This window comes from Phalacrocorax aristotelis, chromosome 22 (genome assembly GCF_949628215.1).
Source record: "Phalacrocorax aristotelis chromosome 22, bGulAri2.1, whole genome shotgun sequence".
In the NCBI taxonomy this organism is placed as follows: domain Eukaryota; kingdom Metazoa; phylum Chordata; class Aves; order Suliformes; family Phalacrocoracidae; genus Phalacrocorax; species Phalacrocorax aristotelis.
Window position 1 is genome coordinate 297,576 of NC_134297.1, and position 11,538 is coordinate 309,113.

Below are 11,538 nucleotides of genomic sequence, written 5' to 3' on the forward strand. Positions count from 1 at the left end.
CAGCTGTTCCAATCAGCTCTCGAAAAGGTTTATTTAATTTTACAACAGAGTAATCAGAACAACGCTTTACTCCTCTTCCTGTTCACCATCTTGGGTTTGGCCCCAGTTAAACTGCACCTCATCTTCTTGGAAAGAGGTACGCTATTTTGAGAAGCTCATTCGAAAGCCTGCTTAGTAACTACGGCACAATATCTAAGAGACTCCTCTTCTTCCCGCAGAGTAAACATCCTCAGAGGCTGGCAATAAGTAGCCCCGAGACAAACACCGGGCGCGCTCTGCGCTCATGTGGAGTCATCTGGGAGTTCAGGGAGACGCTTCCCAAGCGATTACTGGTGATGCAACGCCGCTAACAAGCGGCAGACTGCTCCGAGTTACTGTTACGTACCGAGCCGGCTGAGGCTCCGCTCGGCCCGTCGTTCTTTAACTGGACAAAAACTGAATGGGAGAGACGCACAGAGTCTGCTGGGACTTCGCCTCGCAACAGCACCAATCTACGCTGCACGTCCCGAGAGCACAGAGTTGCTCTTGGATGGGTCACCTCGACACAACAACCCCCAGACCGGAACACCAGGAGCATACACCCCGCGACCGCCTTGCAGCTGCACCCTCCGCAATCAACCACAACAATACAACTGTGATTAGGACCGCAGCGTCGGGGTCCCTCGGACAACACCTAATTTCAGATTTGTGGGGCTCGAGCACAGCCAGCACCTGTTCTGACAGCATGACTGAGCACACAGGTCGGTGCTGCCAGCTTGCTAGAAGGAAAATGAGAATATCCAGTGCTAGGAGGTAGCAGTACAGCCAGGCTCTCGCTACCCAGCCAAACCGCGAGCAGCAGAGCAGACTAACTTCCAGCAGCAGCCCACTAACGAAACACAATTGGTCCCCGCTTTCCACAGAGTCCCGGTTCCATCCTGGACAAAGAATCCAGATTTACAATTTCCAGTCTGAACAAAGACGGATGCTTTTTAGAGCACAGTCTCATTCTGGTGGCAACAAGCTTTCAATGCCACCTCCAAGGAAGACGGTCAGCCAAACTATTACCTAGAAAGATTTAGTTTGCAGCCAGTGAGGGAAAAGCAAGACCAAAGCCTCCCGGACCACATCTAAGAGACCACTGGCAACACACGGCTGCTGGCAAGCGAAGGCTCTCTCTCCTCGTTCCATAATAGATGTTTAGAAAGCAATGTTTCAGCTGGACTCGGACAACCAAGGAAAGGAAATTCTGGAGCTTGTTGTTAAATAAAAGTAGACGTAACTAACCAAACTGCCCAACGCACCAAAGCGGCGGACTGCAAAACTTCAGTGACTTCGGCACACAGACAGCTATGCTCTGAAGTTGCTGTATTGATGCATTTGAAAAAAAAAAAATCTAGAGCAGTGGCAAGCTTATCTTTCATAGAATCATAGAATCTTTTGCTCCTAAAGAAACACACGCCACCTGGTAAAGCACAAAAGTGCTGTTAAAATTGAACTATGCTTTGTAGCTTGGCTCAGGGGTAACAGCTCACCCCTCTGGGGGAACTTTGTGGTATCCCTTTACCTTGAGAACTCACTCGCTGCTGGTGCACAAGACTGAACTGAGGGGACTGACCACAACAAACTGCAACACTTTCAGTAGAAAAACCCCTAAGATCATCAAAACCCCAGGGGCTTACGCTGCACAGGCACCTAGCTAAAAGGACTTAATTGCCAGAGAAGCATCATGTTGGAGTAGTTAGCCAGAACCCACGTTCTTTGCCAAGGTCATCCCCAGTGGCCGCCGCTGCTGGAGAGAGACGTGGCATCTCGTGTCATCAGTGACTCCCTTTGTCTCCCCTTGGGTCAGTTGGGGGCAGCTGTCCCGGCCGCGTCCCCCTCCCAGCTCCTCATGCATCCTGGCCCTGCTCGCTGGCGGGGCGGTGAGAGAAGCAGAAAAAGGCCTTGATGCCACACAAGCCCAGCTCAGCAGTAACTAAAACATCCCTGTGTTATCAGCACTGTTGCCAGCACAAATCCAAAATGTAGCCCTGTATCAGCTGCTAGGAAGAAAACTAGCTCTATCCCAGCCAAAACCAGCACAAGTGACAAACCTTGGCTGCTTTGCAACCTGAACGAACAAAACAAAGTCCCGAGACAAACACAACCGAAGCCTGAACCGAACACTGGAAAACCTGCAGCGAGCGTGTTCCCTCGCGCACGTGCACAGGAGAAAGGCACCTGTGCACACTGCTGCCCACCAGCCGGTGGAAGCCATCGGCACGGTTTCACAAGCGCTCAGCAGGGACGCGCTCGGAAGCCAGTTAAAAGAGGCTGAGAAGCGAACGACCGATGCAGAGAGTTACCCAGTCTCTTCCCTCATTTCCTCCAAACACAGTACAGTAAGATCTGTAGTTCAGCGTTGACAACAATATGGAAGCCCGCAGTGAAAGATGCTGCTGCAAGGGTCTGTCCCGTGAGTTTCCCAGCTGAAGGAAGTGCCCCTGGACCAAACGGGTCAGCACGCATCGCTGCTGCTTCTATAACTGTCTTACCTACCCATCACTGCTGTTGGTGAGGTGAGCAATGTCACCTTCCATCAAAACCAGCTTCTCCCGGGGAACCCCAAATTCTTTGCGCCAGAAAGCGTCACAAAACCACCCCTCTGAGGGTTTCGAGTACTGCGTAACGCTGACCGAATTGTGGAAACAGGGAACTCACCAGCACGGTTAAAACGTGTACTTGGACTTTCACACTTCTGACAACGGAGAGTTCGAGTCTTCGGAAAGGAGAAAAAGCGCGAAGGAGCCCGCCGTCTCTCGGGCCGCGACCTGCACTGTCTTCACGGTGCACCTCTTGTTTTACATCAACACCTGCGAGCGGTTCTCTCCTCACGCATGTGCAGCAATTACGGGTAACGCAACAGGCAGGGCTCTGCACCTCTGCTTCATGGATTAAAGCACCCAGGCAGTTTTACCGCGACCATTCAACGTAATGCCAGGAGAGGAAATTTTGAGGCAGACGGAATTTTAATGCCCGTGGAGAACTGAAATTATCAGTACTCCCAGCCCAGGCGTGTCCGCGGCGGCATCGTGGATGCCACTCCTTCCTCCCAGCACATGGATCTAGTACCATTTCCGAACAAGCCAGCCGTCGGTGAACATCTAAGACTCTAGCATTTACCTCGTAAAAAATGATGATCCATGTATAATTACAGCAGTGCTACTAGAGACACCGTCATCGCCACTACGCTCCATTCCAAGCCTCAAGTTTCTGCAGCTTTCAAGCTCATGCAGATTTATGGAGTAAACTGTCAACACGCATCCAACAGGCTCTCAACTTTTACGTCCCAAAGCTTCAATTAAACTTCAGAGACAGGGAGAGAGCTCTGAAGTGGCAGGCGTAGCAGGTACTTAGCAGCTATACGCGAGCTTGTCTTATGCCAAATATCGACATAACAAATCAAGAAAACACAGCCAAGTTCCCCTCGTTACTAAAGTGTCATTCGCATCGAGCAGAAATCCAGCACGGGTGCCACCGTTCATCAGCCAGTTATAGCTTCACTGTGCAAAAAGTCCCCCCCCAACCCTTGCGGTGCCAAAAGCAAGTATCGTAATGTTGTTCCCTTAAAGCGAGTCAGTTTCAAGATAACTCAGCGAAACACCACTCTGCAGCAGAAGTCAAGGATTTGTACAAAGTCACCAGAAACCCGGGGAGCCCGCAACACCTCCCAGAATTCAGGCACCTTTCAGATGACAGATAGAAGCTGCTATGTTCCGCAAAACGAGCGAGGAGACAAGGGCACAATACTTGCTCCGGACTTTTTTGTTGCATCAAATTTTTAGAGCAGTGCACAATTTCAACAGGTATTTGCACAAGTGAACACTGGAACGCAGCATGCCACCAAGAGGTCAAAAAAAATAAGCACGCAGAGCAGAAGTCGTAGAGAACGAGATAACACAGTTTCCTTGCCGGATCACCACCGGCTCCCGAAGCCAAAGCGACACCTCAGAGGCTACTCGTGATGCAGAACACCAACTCGGCTTGGCCCCGGCTTGCACCCTCAACCTTGCAGAAGGGGAATGGTGCAGGCATCAGGCAGTTATGCAAAGGACACGGCAAGCCCTAGTAAGCAGGGGTCTTCTGGAAGCCCCCTGTGGAAGAACATCTCCACTCAAAGCAGGGTACCATGTGGGCACCAGAACGCCACCGCTTCTGCACCAACACGCGGCCGCCCTCTCCTCTAAAGAGACCCATTTCCAAGATCTGCTAGAGCTCTTCTCACATCCTCCACTCCCACCCCACAGCAAACTCATACCGCAGGAGAGAAGAACTTCCCCCAGCACTTCTGGCGACTGGCAGTGGCAGCATGTCTTTGCTGTAATGCACGCAGAGTAAGTCACAGGCCAGAAGAAAGAGGTCCTTCGGTGCAAAAACACTCTGCTTCTTGAGCATCACCAAAGGAAAGAACGCAACTTGGTGAGCCAACTAAATCGGAATACTTGAGAGCATCCGCTCCCCGAGTACACCAGCACATGTTGCAAATTCAGAGCGAGGAAAAGCACCCTGGGTCTACCCCCTCCTGCTCCCAGGTGCTCAGGTGAATCTCAACCTGCGGGCACCAAGCCACAAGGAACTTTCATCGTTACTTTCCACTGTAGGTAAAGTTATTAGACAGAAGATTTTAGTAGCTAAATAGAAAAGTGACATCAGAACTAAAATTCTAAAGATCCAAGAGACACGTCTTCATCAGCCGCTAGCACCAAAAACACATTCAAGATATTTTTATTTTAAAGCAAAGATGCCCAAAGGCCAAACTCACAGAGACCTTTCAGAGATGTTTTTCTGAGATGCAAAAATATACTTCAAGACAAGTGGAATTAAAAAAAATAGTCCAATATCATCTTAGAAAAAAAGAAACAAGAGAAGAAACAAAGCAACTCACCTCCCCCCACATAAAAACCTCCCGAGTTGTCAACTCTGTGGTCAGGTTGGTTAGCCAGATTTCAGTCATTTCTGCCACTGACCTAGCGCTCATGAGGTATTAACTTCTTTCAAGTAGACCCAGTAAATTCCATTGAACCTGGTCCATTGCAAGCAGGAAAACACGCAAGTATCCTAAACCACAGCCTTTGCGACAGCGGCATTAGATAAAAGGGATGCTGGCGGGCCGTCTGAGCTAAGACGCAAAGCGCTGTGCTGGTGAGGGTACTCGATCACAGCTCTGCGCGTGCAAACGCGACCCCCGTCCTCCCCTCACCCTGGCCCGCTGGGGCTGCAACTCTGCAGCCCAGGATTACTCCAGCTCAGCTGCGAGCGACTAGCTCCGCTTCACGGCACCCAGCAGAAAACACCAACACCCAGCCGGAAAGAGACAAGAAAACCGTATTTTTATGCGTGTTTTAATCAACTCTGATATCGCCAGCGACGGAAAAGCCAAGTGACTGCCCTTTAAAGGGGCAAAATATAGACAAAGATAGGCTCACCCGCTCCCCAGCTGACAATCTGCCTGCAGAGGAGGATACGGAACTGGCCTTTCAAAAAAAAATAAAAAAATAAAGCATTTCTGCTACAAAGGACCTGGGGAATTTTCCTACCGGCGCAAGGACGCAGCTAACAAGTGATGCAAAACAAGAATCGGGGGAAAGGAACGCCGCAGCTCGTAGTAAGTAACACACCCCCATCATGTCTTCCCTGTTCTGTCAATAGGTGGGTTGTTGTCAGACTCCTGCTCTGGCTGCCTTCAGAAGGCTTTAAAGACAAAAAATGATGGCAGGAAGAAGAGCAACTCAAAAAAAAAAAAAAACCCAAAACCCAAAAAAGGGGCAGCCAGGTGCCAGCAAACCGCACTCGCGCCAGGCCGGGCCCCGCCGCCCCCGGGGCCGGGCCGGGCGTCCCGGGGCGGGCGGGGGGCACCGACACCCCAGCCCCAGCCCCCCCGAGCCCCCGCTGCCGGCGAAGGGCGCCTCACCCCGCAGAGCATCCTCCGCAACGGGAGGAACGCCAGCCCGCCGACCCGCTTCGCCCCCCGCCGTCCCCGCCGCGGGGAGAGGAGCCGCCCCCCCGCCCTGATCCTACCTCCCGGTGGCGGGGAGCGCGCCCCGCGGGGGGCGCGGGAGAGGCGGCGGCGGGAGAAGGATAATGGAGGCGGCGGCGGGGAAGACACACCGGCGGCGAGCTGCGTGCGCGGGGAGGGACGGCGCGGAGGCGGGGGGCGGCCGGTGCGCCCCCCCCCTTCCCCGGGCAGGCGGCGGCGGCGGGGCGCGCCCTTTGTGCGGGGAGCGGCGGCGCGGGAGGTGTGTCCGGGCCGGGGCCGTGCGGGCAGGGGGGTGTGCCGCCCGCCGGGGCGGAGCGGGGATGCTGCGGGGCCGGGACCCGCGGGCCGCGGCGCGGCGCGGCGCGCCGCGCCCTCCCTCCCTCCCCCGCCCGTCCCCCCCCCCCCCCCACCCCGCCGCCCCTCCTCACCTCTCCGCTGCCCGCCTCAGCGCCGCAGGCCGCGCGGAACCGCCGCAGGTTGATGCCGATGGCGGCCGAGACCTGGAGCGCCGCGTCGAAGCCGGGTCCCACCCCGGCCGCGGGGCCCCCGGAGCCGCCGGAGCCCGGCGCTGCCCCGCCTCCCCCGCTTCCCGCCGCCCCGCCGGAGCACGGGCCGCCGCGCTCCCCCTCGCCCGCCGCCGGCGGCGTCGCCGCTGCCGGTTCGGCGGCTCGCAGGCTCCGCACGGCCGGCACCCGCAGCCGGGACCCCCCCAGCCCCCGGCGGCCCCAGCCACCGCTGCCGGGCCGGGCAGGGAAGCGCCACCGACCGCTGTGCGCCATCTTTACTGTGAGGCGACGAGCCAGAGAGCGGGGCCGGGCCGCGCCCCGCGCCCTGGATATCGCTTCGACGGCACGCAGAGCTCCTGCATAACAGAGGGCGCTATGCAGGTTGCGGGGCCCCGCCATCCCGCGGCCCGGGCCCCTGGGTAACCCGTGCGCCACGGGTGCTGGCCCGGCATAACGCTGGGCAATATGCAGGGCCCCGGGTTCGCGCCCCAGCACGGCCCGCCGCCCTGGATAGCCCAGCCTTCCGCCGCCGCCGTCCACGATAACTCGGCGGGCCATGCAGGCGCGGGGCACCTGGCGAGCGGGCCCCGGACCCTGGCTGCCGCAGAACGGAGCCGCAGGCAGCCCGCATAACAGCGACGGCAATGCCGAGAGAGAGCGCGGTTCGCTGGCGCCCGGGACCGCGCATACGGCATGGGCCGCCCCGCCAGCCCCCTCCATAGCGCCAGGCCGTATGCGGAGCGCGGGGCGCCGCTCGGCGCGGCCCCGTGCCCGGCATGGGGCTAGAAGCGCGGGCGGGCGCCCCGCATACCGGCGGCGCGCAGCCAGGGCGCGGGGCCGGCGGCGAGGCGGGAGGGCGGCGGGGCGGGCCCGGCCCGCGGTCCCCCGCCGCCCCTGACAGGGCGCCCACCCCGGGGACCCCGCGGGCTGCACCCACCCTTCCCCCGGGCCGGGGCGGAGCGAGGGCCGGGGCGCCGGGCCCGCTCGGGGAGCGAGGGAGCCGCTCTCTGAGGGCGGGGGACACCGGGGACGGCCGCCCCGGGAGGTGCGAAGGGGCGGCGGCGGCCTGGTGCCGTGAGCTGGCGTCGTCAGCCCTTCCCGCCGCCTCCCCGGCCGCTCCTACCTGCTCCCCCTCGCCCCGCTCGCCCGGTGGGGCCGGCTCGGCGTCCCGCCGGGTGCCACCGCCCGGAGGAAGGTGATGATGGCGATGGCACCGGGCCAGCGGCTCCCTCCGGTCCCCGGCGCCGTGCCGCAGGCTCGCCTCCATCTTGTACGGCTCAGCGAGAACGGGGTTAACATCCAACAAGTGCCCACCGGGCTCCCTGAGACAACGCTGCAAGCACACGAGGAGCGGTTATAAAACCCTTCCATTTGGGGAGCGTGAAACACCCGTTTCCTTTCAACCTCACCAGCTGGAGGGAGAGTGACCGAGGAGGAGGGAAAGGCTTGTTTGCCCTTTACAGAAGCGACCAAACACTATCTGTGATGTTAAAGACAACAGAAAGGCTTCTGGAGCCCGCGGGGTTCACCGATGCCGCTCCTGCTTATTTCACGCTCAACCTGTGGCCGGGGTTCTGCGTTCCGAGCAGGGCTGGGGTGGCTTCTCGGAACGACGCCCAGGGAGGAAAATTACAATTAGGTGGTTTCTGTCTCTCTAGGGAGCATGAAAGGGACTGGAGCGCTTCCAGGCTCTCCCATGCATGGCCAGTCTTGCTCAATCCAGCCCTCCCACTGAAGTGAGCTTGACAGCCCCCACAACCCAGCGCTGGCGTTGAGGTGCACGAGGCAGGCTTTCTCTCAGGGAGGTTCTGCTTTTCAGAAACCTTCTGCAACTCAAGGTGATGCTTGGAATCTCAAGTGTGACTGCTGTCTGCCTCTCCTTAAGCAGCACGTGCAACAGCCCCCCACTGAGGGGCACGACATGTTCCCCTCATGGGTATTTATCTGCTGGGCGCTGGGTTTGTGAGGACGGGAGCAAAAAGCTCCCGGGAGGGGCTGCTTTTGGGGTATCGTTATTCTCACCTCACCCCCGCCACTCAGCCAGGGCGACGTGTGACAACCCTGGTTAGATTTGCCTGTGCTCTTGGTGAGAAAGCATCACATCCTTGGAGGGGGAGTAAGAATTTGCAAAGCCCTCAGTGGCAAAGGAAGCAACAGGAGCACCCAGCAAGTTCCAGATATAAAAGGGGTTTTCTGGGAACGCTGCTGTTTGGCCGTGCCAGGCAGAAACCGCAAGCTCCTGGGCAGAAATGCTGGGGAGAAAGGAATGGAGAAGAGCAAGTCTGGGCGGGGGGCTGGAAGCCCCGATCCTGTCACAGACTCACCTGGGGAAGCTGGCAAGTTTTTAGCCTGGGTTTCCCCACCTATCGCGTGGACGTGACCAGCGCCTGGTCCCAGGTTGTGGCCCAGAGCTATGGGGTTGGGAACCCTTCTCTTCAACAAAGGAAGAAAGGCTTTCCCTCAATGCCCACGGTGACCTTCCGGTCACCGCGTACGACATGTGTGAGCTCACCTGTGCTACGCGTTGGGGGTCCCAGGGGCCGCTTGCTGGGCTACAGCGTTGAGGAGGTCAGCTCTGCTGCAGGGAGAAGAGAAACCGCCGTGCTACTGGCATAAGTGCCTCGGGGTCACTCGGGGCAGCCAAGCTGGTGGGCTGCGGCTTCACCGGGGAGCCGAACGCAAGGCCCAGGGGAGAAAAGGAGCCGCTGGTACAGTGACAGCATCAGCAAGAAGCGATGCTGACTGCGAACCACCTTCTGAGACAGCACGGACAATAAAAACTTAGGTCCCACCCCGACAGGACTGCTGGCTTCAGAGAGCTCCTTCCTCAGATTATTTTCTAAAAGCGTGTTAGAGTGCCGGATATCTCGCCAGGATTTTGCATACGCTTCTACAAAAGCTGGTTGAAAGTGAGCAAGCTTGTGAATTTGTGGACAGCTTACACCTCCAGCCGGTGGTGAGCTCAGAGGACACAGGCAGTAAAGCTCCACTTACCTTCAAAGCCTTCCACTCAACCAGTCTCGCCCCAACCAGCGGAACTGTGCAGAGTAGCGCCACATACCCTACCCTATAAGCCGTGGCAGGTATCTTGACAGCGCGAATAAAATACTGGCTTTTCTTCTTGGCTCCCCCATTCAGAAACCAGCGAAAGCGTTTGCCCTCGCAGTTTGCGACTGGGGCTCTCACAACTCCCCTAACGCTGCAGCTGCGGCGCAGCGGTTGTTCGAAGACTGAGCACAGGCACGACAACAAGTAGCGGCATCACCGAGCCAGCTGTAGTGGTGTCTCAGGGACCGGCTGTCAGGCAGCCACCCCTCCGAGCAGTCCCTCTCCGCTGCCGCAACTGGCCGGGGACAGGCTCGCGCCTCAACCACCACAAAAGATCACGACAGCCCGAGGCCGGTTCCTAGCTTTATTGTCACAGAGCACGTTACAGACTCGGGACCACGGCACTACTGAGGGTGAACCCTCAGACGTTGTACCCGATCAGGCCGCCCTTGCCTATGATCTCCCCGATGTAAAACCACATCAGCACCTCCGTGGCCACCAGACCGTTCCTCAGCGCTTCCTGAAAGAAGAAAAAGCCACCGGTTAGATCGTCGGCTCCTGCAGCAGCTTCTTCCTCGCTCCCGTGGTCAAGACGAGCAAAGCCACCAGCCCGTACCCAAGGCCTTGGTTTAAGCAAAAAACCAAGGGTGTGACGGAGCGTTTCTCCCGCTTGGCCACCCCTCGAGAGGCTATGATGAGTCTCAGACAGTCTGTACAGCGGCAGCTGCCATTCCTGGTCTTATACAGCCCTCTCAAAAGCTCATTTCTCACACCAAGTACGTGGGAAACGCTTTAATTTAAAGGCTGATGGATGACACCGCTGTTTGAGGCGGCTCAGCCGCCTACGGACACTCTCCTCCCTGGGACAGAGAACAACGGGGCCCGAGGGGCAGGAGCACAGCCTGGGAAGGGTTTGGGCAAAGCTGGCGCAGCAAAAGGCCTTCAGCCCCTGCATTCCTTGAGCTTCAGGCCTCACTGCAGCATCTCGGCTGCTTCCCAGGGCACAAGCAGAGTGGTTCAAGCTAGTGTGCCGGTGGTTAGGTCAGGTCTTGGGAATTATGGGGCTGAACACCTGCGGCTCGTTGAACACACCTGGCAGGACACAAAAAAGCTGGAGAACAGAGCTGCGCCTCAGCTTATTCAGCAGAAAATGGATAAAATTTTTGTAAATGTGATTTTTTTTTCTTGAAAGCCTGGCACCGAACGAAGCGTTTGGAGCGCCGGGCGTTGCAGGTGACACAAACCCACCGCTCCCTCACCGCGGCGATGCACTGCTAAGCCCTGGATGCCCGGGGTGGGGGGGGGGAGGAAGGCAGGGGCTCTCCGTGGGGAGCAGCAGGCAGGAGGGCGCACCCGGGGCGGGCAGCGCGGGCGGTTGACGGGGTGCGCCGGGCCGGTGGCGGCCCCGCCGCGGTGGGAGGGCCCCGGGTGTGGCGGGGAGCTCCCTCTCCGGGCCCCCGCGGTGCCGGGACCCGCGATACCGGCCTTACCTTGACGGTGACCTGCGCCAAGCGGCCGGTCTGGAAGCTCCTGACCAAGGCCTTCATGCTGTCGATGGCCCGGGGGATCTCGGCGGGGCTCGGCGGGGCCAGCTCCACCTTCGCGTAGTACCAGAACGTGGCCAAACGTGGCTTCGAGTAGGCCACGGCGGCTGCCGGGAGAGGGAAGGGGGCGGTCGGGGAAAGGCTTTTTCACACTAGCGGGTGCCCGCGGGGCCGCCCCGGGCCATGGCCCGTCCCTCGCTCCCCACACCCCCCCCCCCCCCCCCGGGCCCGTCCCTCCCTCCCGCCCTGGCGGAGCCTCTGCCCGTCCCCGCCGCTCACCGGTGAGGAGCTGCGGCCCGCGGGCGGCGATGCGCTGCGCCAGCCTCTGCGCCGCCTGCGCCATGCTGCGGGACCCGGCCTGAATGTCACCGCGTCCCCGCCGCCGCCGCCGCCGCCTCTAGGACCCCGCCGCCGCCGCCGCGGCTGCCCGAGCGCCGCCTGC

General features: G+C 58.9%; 2 protein-coding genes across 3 annotated transcripts in view; both read right to left on the minus strand.

Moving 5' to 3' along the window:
* KMT2A (lysine methyltransferase 2A) overlaps positions 1–6,789 on the minus strand; it is a 49,027-nt gene extending 42,238 nt beyond the window's left edge. For both annotated transcript variants that reach the window (XM_075116149.1, XM_075116148.1), the window contains exon 1: positions 6,427–6,789. In XM_075116149.1, coding sequence (XP_074972250.1) covers positions 6,427–6,777 — 351 coding nt within the window. In that variant the 5' untranslated portion in view covers positions 6,778–6,789. The remainder of the gene's footprint in view (positions 1–6,426) is intronic.
* A 3,113-nt stretch (positions 6,790–9,902) lies between these two features.
* On the minus strand, positions 9,903–11,536 carry ATP5MG (ATP synthase membrane subunit g). Its single transcript, XM_075116200.1, has 3 exons — positions 11,376–11,536; positions 11,043–11,203; positions 9,903–10,072 (listed from the first exon to the last, which is right to left on the minus strand). The coding sequence occupies exons 1-3, from the start codon at positions 11,437–11,439 to the stop codon at positions 9,974–9,976; spliced, it is 324 nt and encodes a 107-aa protein (XP_074972301.1). The 5' UTR covers positions 11,440–11,536; the 3' UTR covers positions 9,903–9,973.
* Between the last annotated feature and the right edge of the window lie 2 nt (positions 11,537–11,538).